The 18,981-nt window shown below is 36.7% G+C and overlaps 1 protein-coding gene across 1 annotated transcript in view; it reads right to left on the minus strand.

The window, feature by feature from the left end:
• Positions 1 to 2,674: 2,674 nt before the first annotated feature.
• Positions 2,675 to 18,981, minus strand: part of STXBP6 (syntaxin binding protein 6 (amisyn)) — a 92,990-nt gene continuing 76,683 nt past the window's right edge. Inside the window, exons 6-7 of the mRNA XM_010574234.1 lie at positions 5,855 to 6,012; positions 2,675 to 3,362 (exon numbers count right to left, since the gene is read on the minus strand). Of these exons, the coding sequence (XP_010572536.1) occupies positions 3,339 to 3,362; positions 5,855 to 6,012 (182 nt within the window). The 3' untranslated portion in view covers positions 2,675 to 3,338. The remainder of the gene's footprint in view (positions 3,363 to 5,854; positions 6,013 to 18,981) is intronic.

Here is an 18,981-nt window from a genome sequence, read left to right on the forward strand (position 1 = left end):
TCAATGGCAGTATTCTTTCTAAAGAAAGTTTTCATTGTTAAAGCAGAAACCAATTTTTATTCAGTTTTGCTAGAGTGAAATAAAATTCTCCTAGAGTGAAATATAAAAATGTCATTTACAAATCATATTTTGAATAGGTAACTCAAATAATCCAAGGACAATTTTCTTTTGATCACAGTTACAGTATTTAATGACAAAATCAGGGCTTCCAGTAATGACTCAAGAGAGCAGGTCCCATTTTTTTTCCCCAGAATGGCACAAAATAATTTCTACATCTTTGAGAACTTTCAAGGAATTGGTTACAATAGACACCAGCAAGTATTACAATTCTGGCATATCATAGCAAAACCTACCTACCTTTAAGATCACTTTTTAGAGAGCACATTTTTGTTAATATTTCACATAATGCACAACTTTTGCTAGACACAAAAGTAGCCTTTTAAGACAGAGTTTGCAGTACAGCACTCAAGTCTAACAATACATTATTTTCATTCTTTGCAGAACTTTAAAAAGATAAAGAAACTACTGATATTGTTACAATTTACAAATACATTCTTTCATATGAAACACTAACCTGCATTATAGTATATGTTATGTACATGACTATCTAATAATACTAGGTTGTATACACTACAAGCTAAGTTCCAGAAGGAAATTGCAATGCTGTAAGATTTACCTTTGGATAGACATTTATACACCTCTGATATTTTTTTCCCTAAAAACTACCAAATCTTGTAGTTAATGAACAAGAAGAACAAAGTAAACACACAGACAAACCGCTTTTCCTTCATTCAATAACACTAGGTTACTCAGAATTCCCATAGTAAATGGCTTTTGATGGTTGGATAGAAGTCCTGAGTTATGATACATAACACAATACACTTAACTGGAGAATATTAAAAAAAATATGCTGAAAAACTGTTTGTGGGACTAAAGTAATGTTTTAGAACAGTTCAACTCACAAAATGTCTGGAACTTAGCAGTGCAACTGTGACCTTGTCCTGTCCAGCCAATATTCATGTAAACACCTGAAAACCATGTCTTGTTATGTGAATTTAAACAACTATTTCTTTTCAGGTTTATCTCCTCTGGGGTTTAGACATTTCTTCTAAATTATTGACAAGCTTAGAAGCCCAGCTAGATGGCAGCAGTTCAAAACCTATTCCTTCTTTCTCTCAAGAGAAAGACTTGTGAGGTTAGCAGCAGAATATAGTTAAAAAAGTAAGAGTGGAAAAGATGACAACAGAAGATAGCTATGTGGTCAAAAATGTACTCCCTGACTAATTTCTAATGCAGCTATTTTTAAAAAACAGCCTAACATTTGGTCTCTAGCAGGAGTTTAATTTCTAATGAGAGACCGTTTTCCTGGTTAATTTGCAGAAAATACCCATAGTCATTACAGCAGTGCTCAGAAAGCTACTGGCATTTCCGGGGCAAGCATTAATTGTACGTAGCTCAATGGAGTGTTCAGAACTCATGTTGTTAATGAGCCTGTTCTGACTTATAACAGATGTGGCCAAATTCCTTTTCAGTTGATGGTGTTGGATGTAGTAACTGTTAGAGCTGACGCTAAATAGATCTAACTGATCGTATGGTACTACACAGATGACAAATTTACCCCTTCTCTCAATTCCCAGTGTGAAAATAAATAAAAAGCTTCATATAAACCAGTTTAAATTACAGTAAAAAAAAACCAAAACCAAACAGATGTAAAGTTTGAATGCAATCAGTTAACTAGACAGTGTCCTTAGTTCAAATGAGCATGTCTTCCTGAAACCAAGCATCTTTTTACAAAATGGGTATTTCCAAGAGATTTTCAGTTACTTCAGCTTGCAGTAACTAAAATATTCTCAATTACTACAGAAGCTTTTATCTCTCTTACAAGCACTGCTCTGAGGATTTTAGACTGTTTAAAGTGTCATCAATAATGCAAAAATCTTATTCTACATTGAAAATGAAAACTACAGTACATTCATATAATGCCAGCTTTCTGTCTCTCCAGTAAGATGAGGACAGAAATGAAGAGCAGGCATCTTCAGAAGATGAAGGCTGAAACTTCCGCTAGGATTTCTGTTTCTAGATTACCGTTTTTTTTGTTTGTTTTTTTTGTTGTTCTTTTGTTTAAAAAGCAGCATCTTTTTTTTTCTTTTTTTCTTCATTCTAGAAGCATATTAGAACATCTTAAAAATGTTAAGAAAACAGCTGTGAAGGAAAAGAGTAACCTACTTATTTTTGTAAGAGAATACAGTGCATATATTGCATATAGTGAATACAGAGTGAAGTAGGGAGCCACCCTTGCAGTGATAATATATACTGAAAACTGAGACCCAAACTAGGAGTTAGGATTCTATGTACCAAGACATGCTTTTTGAAAGCCTCTATTTTAAAAATCAGACGACTAGCTAACACAAAAGTCATTCTAATCAGACAAATTTCTGAAGTGTTCCAAAAATTCTTACTATAGAATTTATGAAAAAGAGGTGACTTGGAAAATGATGCATTCTCATTTTCCCAGGCCTTTGCATTGTCATTTACACAGACCTTTAGCCACAGAATCACAGGTTAAAAGAAAATGAAATGTTATTTTATACCAGATTGCTAAATTCTAGACTATGTTTGAGGCACAGCTATGTGTGTATAGACGTAAAAATTACTTTTTTCCCCCCTCTATTTTGAAACTTCAAGCATACATTCTGTAGGTTTCATTATACTATTCAAATAATCAATCCTGAAGGGAAAACAGAAATACTCAAAATGCAGCACTGGTAACAGATTCCCCTATGAAATTCAGATATGCACTTCTGAATGCTGGTGATGGCACATGCAAAACTTCCTGCACTGGGTAGAAGAAACACGTTTTTCTGTTTCCCAGGACAAAGCAGCCTATTCTCCACAATAGTTACAACCCCAGGTGTTTAATTCCAACATTCACATCCTGCTGATGCTACATAAAATGAAGAAAAGTATACCCCTTCTTTGGATTTTACTTCCACACATACGTCCATAACCAGTTAAATAACTTTCTGTACAAATGGGAAAGAGTATTACTATTTTAATCCCGATCAACTTGTCATTTGGTCCAGTTCCCCTGTTTGCTTTCACTCCTGTAACAACTGAAATACAGGTAGAAAGTACTGCAGGACTGTGTAGCAATATTACAAAAGAGGAACAAAAGTCAAAAAAGGTAGAAATGCAACACTTTTTCCTGCACAGAAACTGAAAGAATGCATCTCCACTGAACTGGAAGAAAAAAGCACACAGAAGTCTGGATCTCCTGTAAGAACTGCTGAACGTAGCCTTTCCAGTTTCTCAGGAAGGTTTCAACTTTGGGCAGTATCTCAGCATTTGTGCTTCATGGCAAGCTGAAAAATAAAGAAAAAAATGAATTAAAGAGAGATCACATGTAACCATAGCTATATCAAGCTAATGTGGCTAGTCTGGATGAGAAAAGCTTGCAAAACAAATTCTCCACAAGATGCCTGAAATTCATAACTTCTTTGCACACAGATATGCAGAGTTGTTCCCTTTGCTGTGACTATAAAGCCACCAAAATGGGAACTCTGCTTTGCTGCACAAAGTGTTCACAAACACTAGTAAGTTGAAATTGGTGCCTTTCTCTTCACTGTCACTGTTTTGCCAGAAAGTTAGTTTTGCCATTTGAGCAACACTCAGCTGGACCTTGCTTTTCGGGTTTCACTGGAGTAGTATGTTTTCTTTTCTGTACAAAGAACATCTAAGGTCCAAGTAGCAGCTGCCCCTCAAAGACTTAATCAGAGGAATATTAACAATAAGCAACACTGTACTTATTCCTAAATGCTCCACCAAAACCCCAACAAAACTCTCTTGCAAACTAAAGCACACCACCATAAAAAAGCGTGTCTCTAACCTAATACATTCTTGGGTGGCTGCCCGCTGCATTTGTGTGAGATAAGAGTAAAGGAATTGCAGGACTACAGCACCTCTAAGATACAATTCAAGACCTGGGGCACCAGTACAGAAAAAATTGCAAGAAAAAAGCGTTGTAAACCCCATTTTACTAAGTTATCCTTATGATCATTGAGATCATAAGCATTTATGGTCCTCTAAGAACTAAACTATGTTTTGTTTTCTTCTAACACAAAGATGCTATTTTCTTGTTAAAAAGACAAAACCCAAGCATTTACTACAAATCCTTAACTATCATCCACTGAAAGACTGTCACACTCCTGTTTCAGGCAGCTGGTAATTGGGATAGCTTCAACAGCACACAGCCCTTCACACTCACATAAGGAAGACTGGTAATCTGTAGAACTGGACTGGCAGAAAGGTTTCATAAATCTCAGTCCAGCACACAGTCTGAATTGGAGATTACCCTTTTCTATTCTGCATCACTTAGGCATTTCCTGCAGAAACTGTTCTGGCTTTCTGCCATAGAGACATGTAAACTCAAACGACTATGTACAAAATTCTGATTGAGAATTTCCCTGTATTTTTTATTTAATAATAAAAAAAATTGTATTGTGGATGTTTTTAGCTTCTCCACTGTTCCTGCTGCTTCCCCCCCCAATTTTTGTTTTGAATTATTATTTTGTAAACGTTTATTTCTAAATATGGTACAGCATAGGCTATCAAGGATGGTATTTTTATTACAATACCGCATACTTTAATCTGGAGAGTTTCTTAAAATAAGATTTTCCTAACACAACCTGTTTGAAAGGATTTGTTTCTGTTCACAGCATGGCTTCATCTGTGGAACTGCTGTTCTGCACATGTGGAAGATGAAAGGGCAACACACACTAATGAAACCTATTCAAATCTTAATCAAGATTCATAGCGGCCCAACTATCAGAGGCATTTTTCATTTCTGAACTCCCTACCAAGCAGCACTCTACGCTTTACTCTAAAGCGCCAAACCTGTTGCCCCCTACCCTAGAAGGGGTGGTAGCTGCTGTATAAGGTTGGTTTTCTGAGTTGGCGTAGTTATCATCACTGGGGGAGGGAGGAAGAAGGTGGCCTTAGATGAAGAGTCCAAGAGCAGACTCGTACCATACTCACGCCACTAAGCTGAACCATGCTAATCCAAATGGACCACAAAGTAGAGGATTGTCCCGTTAAAAATTAAAATAAGTTGGTTTGTGAATTTTAAAGACTATATAAGACAGAGGCTTGTATAGAACTGCAAGATAACAACCCAGGATTTCTAGTGCTAATGCAGTAGCCAGGCACTGTTTGGCATAAGCGTGACAAAGCCTAATGCATGTCCTAAGCAGCAAATCTATCACACTTACATGCTAAAATGGTTGCTCATGTGCAGAAAACTTTCTACCACCAAACTGAATGCTGTCGATGCCTAGAATTTCTGTCACAGAGATGGAAGCTCAGCACCATTACGCACATGCAGAAGCAACAGGCATAGTACTATCAATACCTTCCACCAAGAATAGAGAATGTCCATACATTCCTGAGACTGAACAATTCCTCAAAATCCTCATAACTAACATTTCCAGACATAAAAAGATACCTCTTCAGAAACAGACAGTCACAGACCTATGACTGCTTATCAGAGGAGATTAACAACAATTTCACTATACTGCTGCACAAAGTATGGGGAATAGTTCCAAGCAATAGTGGGAAGACGGATTTGAAATATGCTTCAGGAAGGTGAAGACAGGTAGTTTCAATTCAAGTGGCAATGCAGCAAACCTATGGACTGAAGTTATAAACCAGAAAACTGCCAAGTGAGGAAGAGCATCAAGGAAAACAGCAAGCTGTTTGTAAACAGTGACCAACTACGATTCTTTCTAGGGCTTCCTCCCCTCACAATAAAGGAACGTGTGACTGACCTACTCAGAGCCTTGTACCACCAAAATCTTACCTTGTGTGCAGTTTCTGCAAACTGCTGAGCACTGTTTTTCAGCTCCTCTGTCTTCTCTTCTGCTCGACCTAGCCTTTCACCACGCTCATTCAAAGCCTGACTTGCCTTCTGTACTGCACTTGTCACACTGTCTGCTGCTGAATGGAGTATGCTGTTTCCTGCAATAGCAAAAGAAACTATTAGAACACCCAAATATATATATGCTTTGTATTAAATACAATTATTTTGATTTATAATGTTCTAGAGCTGATGTGTTACCTGCTAGTTTATCATCTAGTTGCATTTTGGATAATGGGGTAAGTTACTGTTTTCTCACACAAATCATATTATTAGCAATCTATAAACAAGTACTGTGTTGCAACATAATACTTGGGGAATATAAAGAAGCCGTGGACATAACTTAGCTATGTATTATTTTTTAAGCCTTATGCTCATACATCATTTCAGGAAGCTATTCTTCTAAATCAATTAAACTGTTCACAAGTGCACACAGCTTCTTCACAGCACTATCATGTTAATACAGAAAAACCTTCTTTGGAAGTTACACTGTTTCCCTAGAGAATAAATAATTGACTCTGCAGGAGATGTCTGTATGAATTCACCATTTTTTTCTATATTATAATTATTATAATAATATTTCATTTACAAATGCACCCAAAACACTATTACTACAGTTATTTTATGCTGCTCTGATCTATCTAACTTTGACCCTTCTCCACATGGAGCACCAGCCATGTTTCATGTGACAACATACTTTATTTAAACCTTAGTATTTAAAGTCCCAGCAAGGCTCAGTATCTCCTAAAACCTTTACCATCCAAATCAACTTAGCAGTTTCTCTGTTTCTTCTCTGGCACACAACGTAGTAGTTTCTTCAAGTTTCAACAGAACTGCATCCCTTTCAAATGTTCAATCTTTTCAGTACTCCTTTCTATACTGCTTCTCAACAGAAGGGATTATCCTCTTTCTGGAATGAGTTGCTGATCAATGTTTATAATATGAACCACAGTACAAACTGAAAACTCTGAAGAGGAAGCTGCATGTTATCAGCATGAACTGGTACGTATTAAAATACATGTAGGACAAAAAAAAATATTTTGCCCTATCCCTTTAACCTTTTTAGCCAAAGGACTAGTAAAAATTCAGCTTTTCACAATACAGTAGTCCCTTGGTGTTTTCCACAAGCTTTAAAACTTAATCTACCTTACAGGGTTTTTGTTATCTAGCAGTTTGCTGTCTAGACATATACAAAGGCACCGTGAGAGCCAGAAAGTCAATACAGACAGAGTATTAACTACCAGGCTCGCTGTTGCTGCCAGTTTTCTAAATTGCCCCAAATATTGTAATCAAATTGAGCCTTTTTTTCACAGCATTAAAACCAAATATGTAAGTAACACTTTTAAATTAATTATGCAGGTAAAGGTATGAAACCAGTTCAAGACACGAAGCTGAACTGAGCACTACAGCAAATTTGCTGTTACAACAAATTCTGTTGTTCTCACATACAAAGACAAGTGGAAATAAACACAAACCTACTGCCTTTATTGTTAGTCTGAAAAGTGTGTCTACGTAAAAGGTATTGCCAGGTTAAAAAAATAAAACCCGAACATTAATTTGAGGGTTGTTTTGCTATTAGTTTCATAAGGAAAAAGAACAAAAGACCCATTCAGACTCATTTTTAACATAATACTCCTTTCCTTAGAAACAGCAAACAAACAATGAAGAGTGAAACGGAAGGTTGCCCCACATAGCCTGTGGATCAACAGTACAAAGCTGCACATGCAGGAACTCTTCAGATTAATAAAATTTTAAGGGAATTTTTTAACTAAAACACAACTAGTATCAAACTGTGGAGGCAGGGGAGGGACCCAGGAACCTACACACAGTGACTCACACATGATGAGTCAATATGAGAAATATCAAGCAAAGAGCACCCTGGCCTCCTGTATACCAATATTGTTACATTTTTCACATCAGTAATAAAAAAAATAACAGATGTATAGCATGTGGAACAGCTACAGGTTTGGTTTTGTCTATTGTTGCATGGAACAAAAAGGCTGGATTTACAGAAGGAAAAAAACGAATGGCATTAAAGAGATGAATATCCGAGAATACTGTGAGTTGGAATTTGCAGAGACAGAAATGAAACTATCTTTTCAAGTGGTCTCTCTTCAGACACTGAGGAGTCTGATAATAAAACCGAACAACTTTAAATATTGTACACTTTCTCACTTCAAGATTTTTCAGTTAATTGTTATTTTGTTTATAATTTGCTCGTTTAAAGCCAGTTCTTAGGAGATTATTTTGGTGTCAGTTCAGGTAACTTTTCCAATAAACACACGTACTGGGCAACACCACACTGGAAATAAGTTTCCCTTTTTTGGTGGTGTGATCTACAGGCTTTAACCTCTTGTATAAATCAGTGCTACTTTTCTAAGATAAGAGTTTTAAAAGCTCTCAACACTGGATTAACTCTGTTGTTGCTTTACAAGATCACAAACCTTCTGCTGAATTCAAGGGAAGCAGGGTACATGGAGAGGTTTATAAAACTAAGCATCTTCTGAAGTCTTAACGTGTGTTCAGGAGTAGAAGTTAACACAGATTGCTGACCTTCTGTCAGTGTCAATAGGAAACTGCAGAATGAAAACATTCTGTATTTTCTATATTCCTGAAAATACCAGGATTTGTGGCCAAAGATCGGTATCTATTTCTCCACATTGTTTTCAGCAGAGAAGAAAACTTGGAAGTTTGGCACAGTAATAATAATTGTTTTTCTTTCTAGATAATACAGTATCATGTTCTCTCCAGGTAAGATCTGCTGTATTTTTCTATGGGCAGTGACTTGCAGAAGCTGCTATTCTGAGGTTGTTTTGGAGAACTAGTTTTGGATAATCTTTTCCAATGGAACATCAGTAAAATAATACACCCCACCCCAATCTATGAGCAACACAGAAACCCATGTGTCAGTAGTCTATTCACTGGTGTATATCTAGAGCATGTGTAGGTGGTTTCTGGTATGACTGACTATGCCTTGTCCTTATATTAGTATCACTGCAAGAATAGCAACACTTGTACTGGATGTATTGGAGAATCATTCCTATGAACAAATCCCCTACAACCTGCAAATTTTTTAAGCTGTTCTTCAGGACACAACTACTACGATTCAAGATCTCCAGAGAAATCTGTTCCATGACCGAACAACAAAACTGCCTGAACTGTACCCACTTAGGTGTAAACATGCCAACCACCTGCACTGAGCCACTCAAGAAAAACTCAAAGAAATGTGACAGTTAACATCTCTTTCCTAGAGTCTGGAAATGCCGTTTTCCATCTTCGCTTAGTTTTTACCAAAGACTTGACAACTGCTCTTAACCACCTTGTTTTGGTGGTGGGTGGGTGGTTTTTTGGTGTTTGTCCCCCCCCCCCTTCTTTCTCTATGAAAAGTTTGAGAAATTTCAGGACTTCTCACTACCAGGTGAGAAACACAAGCTCCTCAATGGAAGACTTTCAACAGCTTTTCACATACTTCTTCTCAGGAAAGAGATTTTCTAACACTTGCAAGATGAGATAAACACCACCAAAATATGGGTATGGGTCAGCTGATGTTCTGAATTGTTTTTTGTAGGAAAGCACTTGCATTATTCCCAAGATGTCGAACTCCAGGGGTCTGTGATCTCAAATTTTGCATGGCTACAGACTTCACTGAACAGAAAGTCACATGCTTATGTTGCTGCTTTTTCTAAGGTATACAGAGATCCACCCATTTTTGGAGTGCCTATATCTTTCTATAGCTCTGTAGAACAGATCCCAGCCTAACAGACTTTTCTCTTTCAAATACACATGAAAGGAAAATAGAAAAGTTTACATATTTTGTCATTTTACTAAACAGCTTTTTTTGAAGTCTCTATTAAGGGCAAGCACACAGCTTTTCACTATCTAACAGTATTTGCAGACTCACTGAGTAAATGGAGTAAATACTGCCAGATCACATGGGGAAAATATGTATTTATACTGAGTTTAATATAAAATATTAGGTTAATATTAATTTCTAGTATCAGCAGAACATGTATATTTAGGCCAACTTCAGTATGAAACTAAACAAATCAAGCTTAATTCAGTGAGTTTCTTCAGTTTAATTTTGCTATATATAAAAGCAAGAAACATACTGCTGATTTATTTTCAGTTACTCAAACAAGTAGCTTAATAAGGTTGCTTCTAAACCAGTTTTTTCTTCTATAATACTTTTTGTCATCTTATCTGAAGTTGTCTACCCAGAGGAAAGGAACATGCATTTCCAAATCAATCCATAGCTACACAACCTGGTAATCCAATTTGCTAAGCAAAATAGACATCTTATTTTGAATTTGCTGTAGCAAAATATAAACTATCGGAATTAAACTCCCCCCTCCCCTTAGAAAATTCAATTAGTGACTTGTATAATTATAGATAATGTTACTGGGACCCAAAGGTGCAGAAACAGCAGAAGGGCAGCAGCCCTCGTGTGAGTGTTTTAGACCAGTGAACCTGTAAGTACTACTTGCTTATGGACATAAACACTGAAGAAATAACACTTTGCAGGAAGCACCGCAGCTCCTCTCAGACCAACTTTTAAATTTTTGGTTCTTATGATCACAAACTATATCAGAGGGTCTTGCAGCCCATGAAATCAGGTGACATTGCTTTAGGCCTTTTATCATGCACAAGAGAGAAGTACATCCTTAACCCAACAGTACATGAAAGATATGGAGATACTATCATCAATCCGCATGGAAACCGGTCTGTATGTTGAAGAAACTCATTGGTCTATAGAGATACCATTATTTAGTCTTCATGTTTTGTTTTAACACACATTCATAAAAGGTTCATGGTATTCTCTATTAGCCATATCAAATGTATTTCAGTTCAGTGCAGGGATTTATCTGTATGTTAGTGATAAGACTTTACAGTGACTCATTTGTAAATGCAAGCATTTACTTTTTATTTGTATATGCATTAACACAGCATTGACCAACTACCTCCTTCTGAGAAGGAAATAAATGCAATTAGCAACAATAATTCAGAAGTTCTATCACATGAACAACCTTTTTATTTAAAGAAAACAGGTACTAATGGTATCCATTCAACTGCATAAAACTGGACCTGTGTCACTGAATAACGGTTAAAAGCATAATGACAATCAGTTCATTAACAAGACCACCTCTATCACAACATAATTATTCTATATGCCTACACATACTACTTACACTCAGATATGCTGGTGCAACTAGAATTTCAACAGAATTTTGGAAACACTGATTGTAAATACAAAGAACGGCTTTTTTCTCCTTCACTATTTTGTGTTTTGTTAACTGCCTGTGCACTCATCACTTAAGAACCAAAAGCACTGAACAATTAAAATATCAATAAAAAAACCTAAAGGACTCCAAGGGGAAAAGGAAGGTGCTGAACAATTAAGAATGAACATATCCTTGTGAAAGAAGGGAGCATCACAGATGCTTTTTGTAAGTGGGAAAGTGATCGGAAGAAGGGAAGCAGCTATATAATAAGCATTATTTCTATTCTTCAAAAGTTACTTCAAAAGTCTTACTGAAAAAACCAGTTTAGTTTAAACTGACAAAAGCCGAATATAAAAAACACTAATAGGGGAAGGATTAATATAAATTCTGGGTTTTCTGAAAGAATAGTGAAAGAAGCCTTAAGACTGTATTTCTAATTATAGCTAGGAATTAAGATTACTTTCCAGTTTATCTCATCACTCCTTAATAATGGAGGTGACAAAGACAGACTGTAGCTTCAAAAGAGAATTTTGAAAATAAATCACCTTTTTAATGTCCATCTAAAATTAAAGATGATCCTTTTGACTTATATAACAGACCAGCTTCAAATTCTTTGCTCAGTTATAGCAGTTTTCTAACCCTTCAAACCAATGATTAATATTAGACTCCATATACATACATAAAATTTGATTAAATTATAAAGAAAGTTACAAAGAAAAAAACCCCAATTTGCTAATATTTTGACGTTGTGATGGCACGCTCCAAATCTCTTACTGGCAAGTTACCTAAGCATGGGAAAAATGCTCAAGATAAACAGTAATTTCAGGTCAAGTATTTCTGTAATTTTTAAAGATAATACATCTATTTCTAAATGAACTTCAGAAATATAATAAAGTGAAATTTTTCCCTTAAAGAACCACAATTAATTTCTTAGGTCTCTCTTAGCATGTCATCCAGGCTCTTAATGTTAAATAGCATGGGCCCTAGTGCTGACTTAAAAGGAATGCCAAGAGTAACTGCCTCCCATTTGGACTTTGAACTGCTGACCATTACCCTTCATATCCACCCACCTTGTCGCCCACCTATCCAGTCTGTATTTCCCCAGCTTTGCTATGACAATGCTAGAGGAGACAGTGTTGAATGCCTTGCTGAAGTAAAGGGAAAAAAACCAAAAGACATCTGCTACTCTCCCTTCATCCACTGAGCCAGTCACTTCATCACAGAAGACAAGCTGGTCGGGAACAATTTGCTTTTAACAAATCTCTGGTGCCAGCACTCCTTGCCCTCTGTATGTCTACAAAAGTCTTTCAGAAGGATTTGCTCAAGAGCCTTACAAAGATAAAAAATGTATTTCAAGTTAACTAGCAATTGAAGTTTTCAGCACAGAACTACTACCTGGTTCAAATAATTGTTAAATACCAAACCTTCTCTATGCATGCAAATAGAATTCAAACTCATGAAAACCTCATTTAATCTTCAGTCCTAGCCATAACATGGTTATTCACATTGGATGTTGTCTTAGTTGTCAGTGTCAAGCATTAATTGTCAAATTCCAGGCTTGATAAAAATTACTAGTCATTTGCGTACCTCAAAGTAGAAGTGGTTTGGGTTTGGCAGGCGGGGGAATTTTTTTTTCTTTTTGAATTGTCAAATCTTTTTTATCCACCCCATCTTGTCTTTCATAAAAAGTTCTGAAAAACACCTACCCATAATTAATGCACAGGGAAGATACACAGTACTTCCTTGATACTAAACTCATTCGCTACTTCTTTAAAAAGTTTTAATAGACTGGAGAAAACCTTATCAAATCTATCAGCATGACAGCTCATTCCAGTCACAAAGAGACTTTTTTTTTTTTTTTTACCTAATGTCCTTTTGTGTCTTTTTGTCAGTGAAAGGCTGCTATTTTAGCATTCTGTTTCTGGCAGGTTATCTCTCTGGCAGAGATAACGTTTGTTATGCTAAACCTGAAGGTAATGTGCCTCAAGCAGCAGGAAATTGAGGGGGAAGAAATCCTCCAGTGTGGGCTGCTCTGTGGGAATTTGTACTTGTTCCAGCTAAATATCTCCACTGGCAGTGCTGATCAACAGCTTGCAAGTAACCACACTCTGCAGCACATGAACACCCCTGACACAGGCTTCCCTAAACCTCCCCTAAATCTACTAGGGTACAAGCAGCTCCACTGCAAAACTCCTCTCCACGTTCAAGGATGAGAGCTGGGATTTGCCCCACAGAAAAACTAACTGTTTCTGAACATAGCAGAAATTGGATGATTCCTGTAACATTGCTTTGGACTCACAACAGCTAGAACAAGTCACAGAAAGTCTCAATCCTGAGTTACAGTTAGTGTTTGACAATAGTAACACGTATTATGCTCGTATTATTATCTAATTTTACTTTAATTTTAATCAATCTAGCTACAGGTAGGAACTGTGCTAAAGCCAGCTGTTTGATCTCCTTCAGACAAACATGCTTTATCCTGTTTAAATGCTTTAAAACTTCACTTTAGGATGTGTATTCTCCCATCTCCCCAAAAGCATTGCAAATTGGTAATTTTGTTTGGCAAATAACAAATTAAGGAGATCACTGCTATCAAAGACAAAATACTAGGCTAAACAGATTTTAGTATGATCTGGTCTGAATGTTCCAAGAAAACTCCTGAAGATGTTGTTTAACAAAAACTGATGGACATATAAGAAAATCACAAGAATCAGCAGATGCTTTCAAAAAAGTTTTAGAGCAAGGTAAATATACAGTGATACTTATCTAGTATATTTTCCAAGTCTCCAACTATGTGTGGCTTTGGGGATTTCATAAGACAGAGTATCTTTGCACACATCATCTTGATTGAATTCTTTTCATAAACTGCTCTAAGAAAAGAGCCAATCCCACTTTTAGCTGGCCAAATAATATTATCTCCAAACATACCAAATAAATGCATCTGGATGATCTCTGCTGTTTAACTCACCTATTTCAACATATTATAACCAGAACCACACAAATTAAAGAAGATCAGGTAGCATGAAACACAGCAGACCATTAGCTGACCAAAACCTGAAAGCAGCATGTGAACAGAATGACTTCTGCAGAGCACAAGGAATAAAATTTAATGAAATGGAGAAGATGAGTTTTTTTTTTTTTAAAAAAAAATCACCTTAAGGGTTCAACAGTTCAGTATTTTTACTTCTAACAAGCAAGGTGTATCCAAATTTCTCAATGCGGCTTGCAAAAATCTTAGATTTAGAAAGAGATGTATTGCAAAAAACCACCTCTTCTTATGATTCTGCAGGGGACTACAAAAATCTCTTGCACGGACAGTTGAGTAGGATAAGCTTTCTTACCACAGTCAGAAGAAAATGGAAAAATTATCTGATGCTAGCACCCTTTTATTTTAAATAGTGACATTAAACAACATAGGGGCCATTAGAGTAAAAAAAAAAAAAAAGCTTGCAAGCTTTGCTGCTTTTGATCAGCTGAGTGGTAAAATCACTGGAAATGGGATAACTTCCATGTGGATTTTTTACTGACATTGATGTCATCCTGTAAAGAAAAAGTATCCTTTTTTTGGTTGAAACCTTTCAGCAATTTCTACCAGTAGGTGAAATCTGGTATTTCCTGCATTTCTTCATGATCACAAGGTGAAATATCCAATCGAATTCCATTCAAAATCAGAATATTTTTCTGTAAGGAATATTCAGAAGGAGGAAACAGATTTCATATAGGATAAAAAGATGGTAACTACTATAAGGAGTTATATTTAATATGAAAAAAACCCTATTTTGAATAAAAGCCTGTGATGGGTTGACTCTGGTTAGCAGGTAAGCTCCCACCCAGTTGCTTGCTTACTCCCACCCAGTGGGATGAGGGAAGGGAATCAGGAGGGCAAAAGTAAGAAGACTCAAATATTGAGATAAAAACAGTTTAGTAAGTGAAGGGGGAAAAAAAAAAAACCCACAACAAAAAACAAGCAATGCAAAAACAATTGCTCACCACCAGCAGCCCAATGCCCAGTCAGTCCCAGAGCAGTGGCTACCTTGGGAAAACAGCTCCCCCCCCAGTTCTTATTGCTCAGCATGCTGTTACATGGCATAGAGTATCATCCTGGTCAATTTGGGTTAGCTTTCCTGGTTGTGCCCCCCTCCCAGCCTATTTGCTGGGAGCAGGCAGAATGAGAAACCAAGGTCTTGACACAGTGTAAGCACTGCTCACCTAAAACGGTGGTATGTTATCAACACAGTTTTGGTCACAAATCTAAAATACAGCACTATACTGGCTGCTAGGAAGAAAAAGAGCTCCATCCCAGCCAAAACCAATACAAAGTCTAATTGACATTTTCCCTGTCAAGGCAATCCAAAGGGTTTACACATCTCCAGATGCAATTTTTTTGTTTTGTTTTGTTTCAACTTCAATTCCCCAAAGTATTGACATTTCTTTTAGGGTGTGTAGAAGAATCAGGTAGCAACATACTCTGAAGATGAAACGCAGGATTCTTCTAAACAAAGGTACTGCTTATAGTCTCTGTGTCAATACTACTGATTGATCTTCTGATTAGTGTTAATGATTATTGAGAAACATAATGCACTAACGTGCTACAATGGAGGCATGGAACAACATATTTGTCAACAGATTCACACCACTAAATCAGGTAGGTGACTTTGAAAATTCTGTATCTGCGACAAACTCAATCTCTGTTTTTACAAAAAGACTATTTAAAAAGCATATTCGAAATCACCATCTCCTGTTACCACATAGGCTGAAATAAAGTTGTAGTTCATGAGTAAGAATGAAAAAGACTGAGTGAGAACTGCTCAAGGTCAGGATGGAGTCAGTCAAGAGCAATGGTTTGAACAAAGCAAACCAAAAAATGCAATGTCTGGCCTGAGACTGACTGGCTGTGCAACAGCAGCTGCCCTCAGGGAGAGCGTGGTCTGGTAACCTAGGAGCTATACGTTTAAGGGCAATCTTTTAGCAACATCCCAGTCACTCAGGACTGGTGTGACTACGTTTATGTCTGAATGTTTTCTCTGCTAATCATGCACATTTCTCCTATCTGTTTTGACCAGCTACTGTCAGTAATAAAAATCAACTTGCATGTAGCTTGTATCTGATTAGTCACTCCTTTTAGAGAGCACTTCACAAAAGCTGCCACCTCCTCCACCCTCCAAACTGTACTTAACCACTGAAAACAACACTTCAGAAAGAAGAAAATGACCACAGGAAGCTCAGGTTCTTTACCTGGCATTTATTCAGGCAGGAATTCAACTGCCTAGAACGGTTTTTTTTCCCCAAGGAAAAGGCAAGAGAGGAAGTTACAAATTTCTCTAGTCTGAAAGCTTCCCATAGGCTGTCAAGGCTCAGGTGACTCCCACATATTAGCCAGATTCAGCAGTCTAAACAATAAATTTTGTTAGGAGAAAGAATTATGCCATTAAAAAAAATTAACAGTTGTTCATTACTGCAACACAGCACTGAAGACATGAAGGCAAATCTCTTCCTCCGCTAAAATTGTCACAGAAACTGTTCACAACAAGGAACAGATGTGTCCAGAATGACCCACCAGCAACACCACAATAGTAATGAAGGACTAAGTGAACTCTAGGCTTCTAACTAGGGAAGCTTAGGTATTTCAAAATCAAAATATTTAGACTGATAAAGTTCCAACTGATGGTGGCACTTCACACTTCCATATGCTGCCTCTCCTTACTGAGCATATTTGTTTTGTTAAAATCACCACTACCAGAGAGTTACGGTTCCTAGACTACCATTAGCCCAAGGCTTTCCATCAGTACTGTAACGTAACAGCTGATCATAAAGGTCGACAGGATGAATGCGTTCTTCCCCTCCTTTTTCATCCCTCTCACCTCCCTGCCAAGTGACTGTTGCACATCCTTTCACATTGGTGCTGTGCTGACAGCCTCGTTTAGGAGCTCTTTTGAATAAAAGAGGAAACTGCTGCTAAAAAGAACCAAACAGATGAAAGTTTTCTGACCTCTCAAATAGCCACACAAAAGCCTTATTAAACAGCTCAAGTTATTAAGTAGATTACAGAAACAGTATTTCTGTGATTGTAATCCTATAAGATAATTCCCTCTTACAACTTAATGAATGCCCATATCACATGAATGGAATGTTCTCTAGATAATTTCAATATTTAAATTATCAGCCAGAAAGGATGACTAAGTGATCCAAAAGACAGAACATTCATAGAAAGTATTATCTTTACTGGGTTTATTAATTTAATTGTAACTTTGAAATACTTGAAACCTGAACTTAAATCTGATCATCAATTGCTCAATTTATCTTTCAAGGATAATGTACTTCCCAACTTAAATTCGAGCCTTAAAAATCTAGAAGTCTCCTAGCTCAGCCTGGACAGGAGGATTTCCATGGACTTCACCTTCTCTGAAAGTAAATAAAATACTTCTGTAGGTCTTTGCACCTGAATCTGGAAAGTTTATGACCTTTAAAAGAAGCATGAGTTACCAAAGCCTGGTAACTGTTGTGATATAAGTGGTATATATTCTGCACTTAATTTAGCTTTTACCAATCACACAGCATTAAGAGTCACTCTACTCTCAAGTCATGGATCAATGTTCACCTTCGTAAAAATCTGATTCTGCCCAGGAAAGTGACACAGGTTTCAGAGTAAGAAGTGATCTCAAATTAAGACTAGTGATTACACTAGTTTCCCCTGTTTTGATGTGGGGTAGGCAATTTCTTCTGACACAAATTAATCTTTTAATAGCCATTAACACCAATAGTGGCCACGAACAGCTGCTAATAGAAAAATTCAGGCAAATATTGCATATTATTTAGAAACAGAGAGACTTTTAGATAATAATAAATCCATCTAATTTTGTATTTTGTCCAAAGCACAAGACAGAAAAAGAAACAGTGGATTATAAGCACTCTATAAACCTCTTAAAATATGACCCCATACTTTTGAGTCTTCCTGACTTGCAGTGAAGCCTATAATATTAATTCTAGTAATTATGAATATTTTATACTGTAACAACACGTTCTAATTTAACGCTAGTTTGTCACTTCATTGCTTTTGAATCTTATTTACATCTGCATACAATTTCTTTTTACGTATCTGTAATCTTGTACTTTTAAGGCCAAAAAAAGCCAAGTTTCATATATCTCAGTTCTCACATGAGGAAACGGTGTATTATATTCCTGCTGCTAGTTAAGAAATATCTATACCCTGGGACTTAAACAGACACTTCCAAGTTATTTCTAACAATAACAAAAAATACCTTGTGAATCATAACATTATACTTTTAAAAAGGTCATACTGATTATAAAGAATGTAGGAGGAAAAATGATAATCCTAACTGTTCAGCTGCAAAACCTTCATCAGCAAACAACAAAACAAGACAAGCTTTATTGACAATTGAGATCAGTTTCCTCCTCTGCTCTCATTAGCCATGTCAGCTCTTTATATTTGCTAGGTACATTTTAAGAAGAAGAAAAAAAAAGAAAAACAAAAAAATCAGTCTAGTGGGTAACATCCCACTTATTTTAGCCCTGGGTTTAACCTATTTACTGGAACGAAAGCTAAAAAAGAAAGCTACATGCTCTTTCTGGATTGACTGAATGAAGAATGTGTCTATATTTCAGATTCCTGCAATGACTGCAGCCTACACAGCCATTCCAGATCTGGACTGCTAGCTATCCAGGGTCTTGCAAGTAATATTGTCACAGCTGCAGAAAGCTCAGAAGAGACCGCAAGGTCCACCTGAGGACTTGAGTAAATGCTCTGATTTCAAGATTGCTATAACTAGACTACTGATAGTACTCTACTTACTAGTAGAGTTATGCTCTACTCATCTGCTTGAGCTTTTTTTA

This window comes from Haliaeetus leucocephalus, unplaced genomic scaffold, assembly GCF_000737465.1.
Source record: "Haliaeetus leucocephalus isolate CR32 unplaced genomic scaffold, Haliaeetus_leucocephalus-4.0 Scaffold417, whole genome shotgun sequence".
Lineage (NCBI taxonomy): Eukaryota > Metazoa > Chordata > Aves > Accipitriformes > Accipitridae > Haliaeetus > Haliaeetus leucocephalus.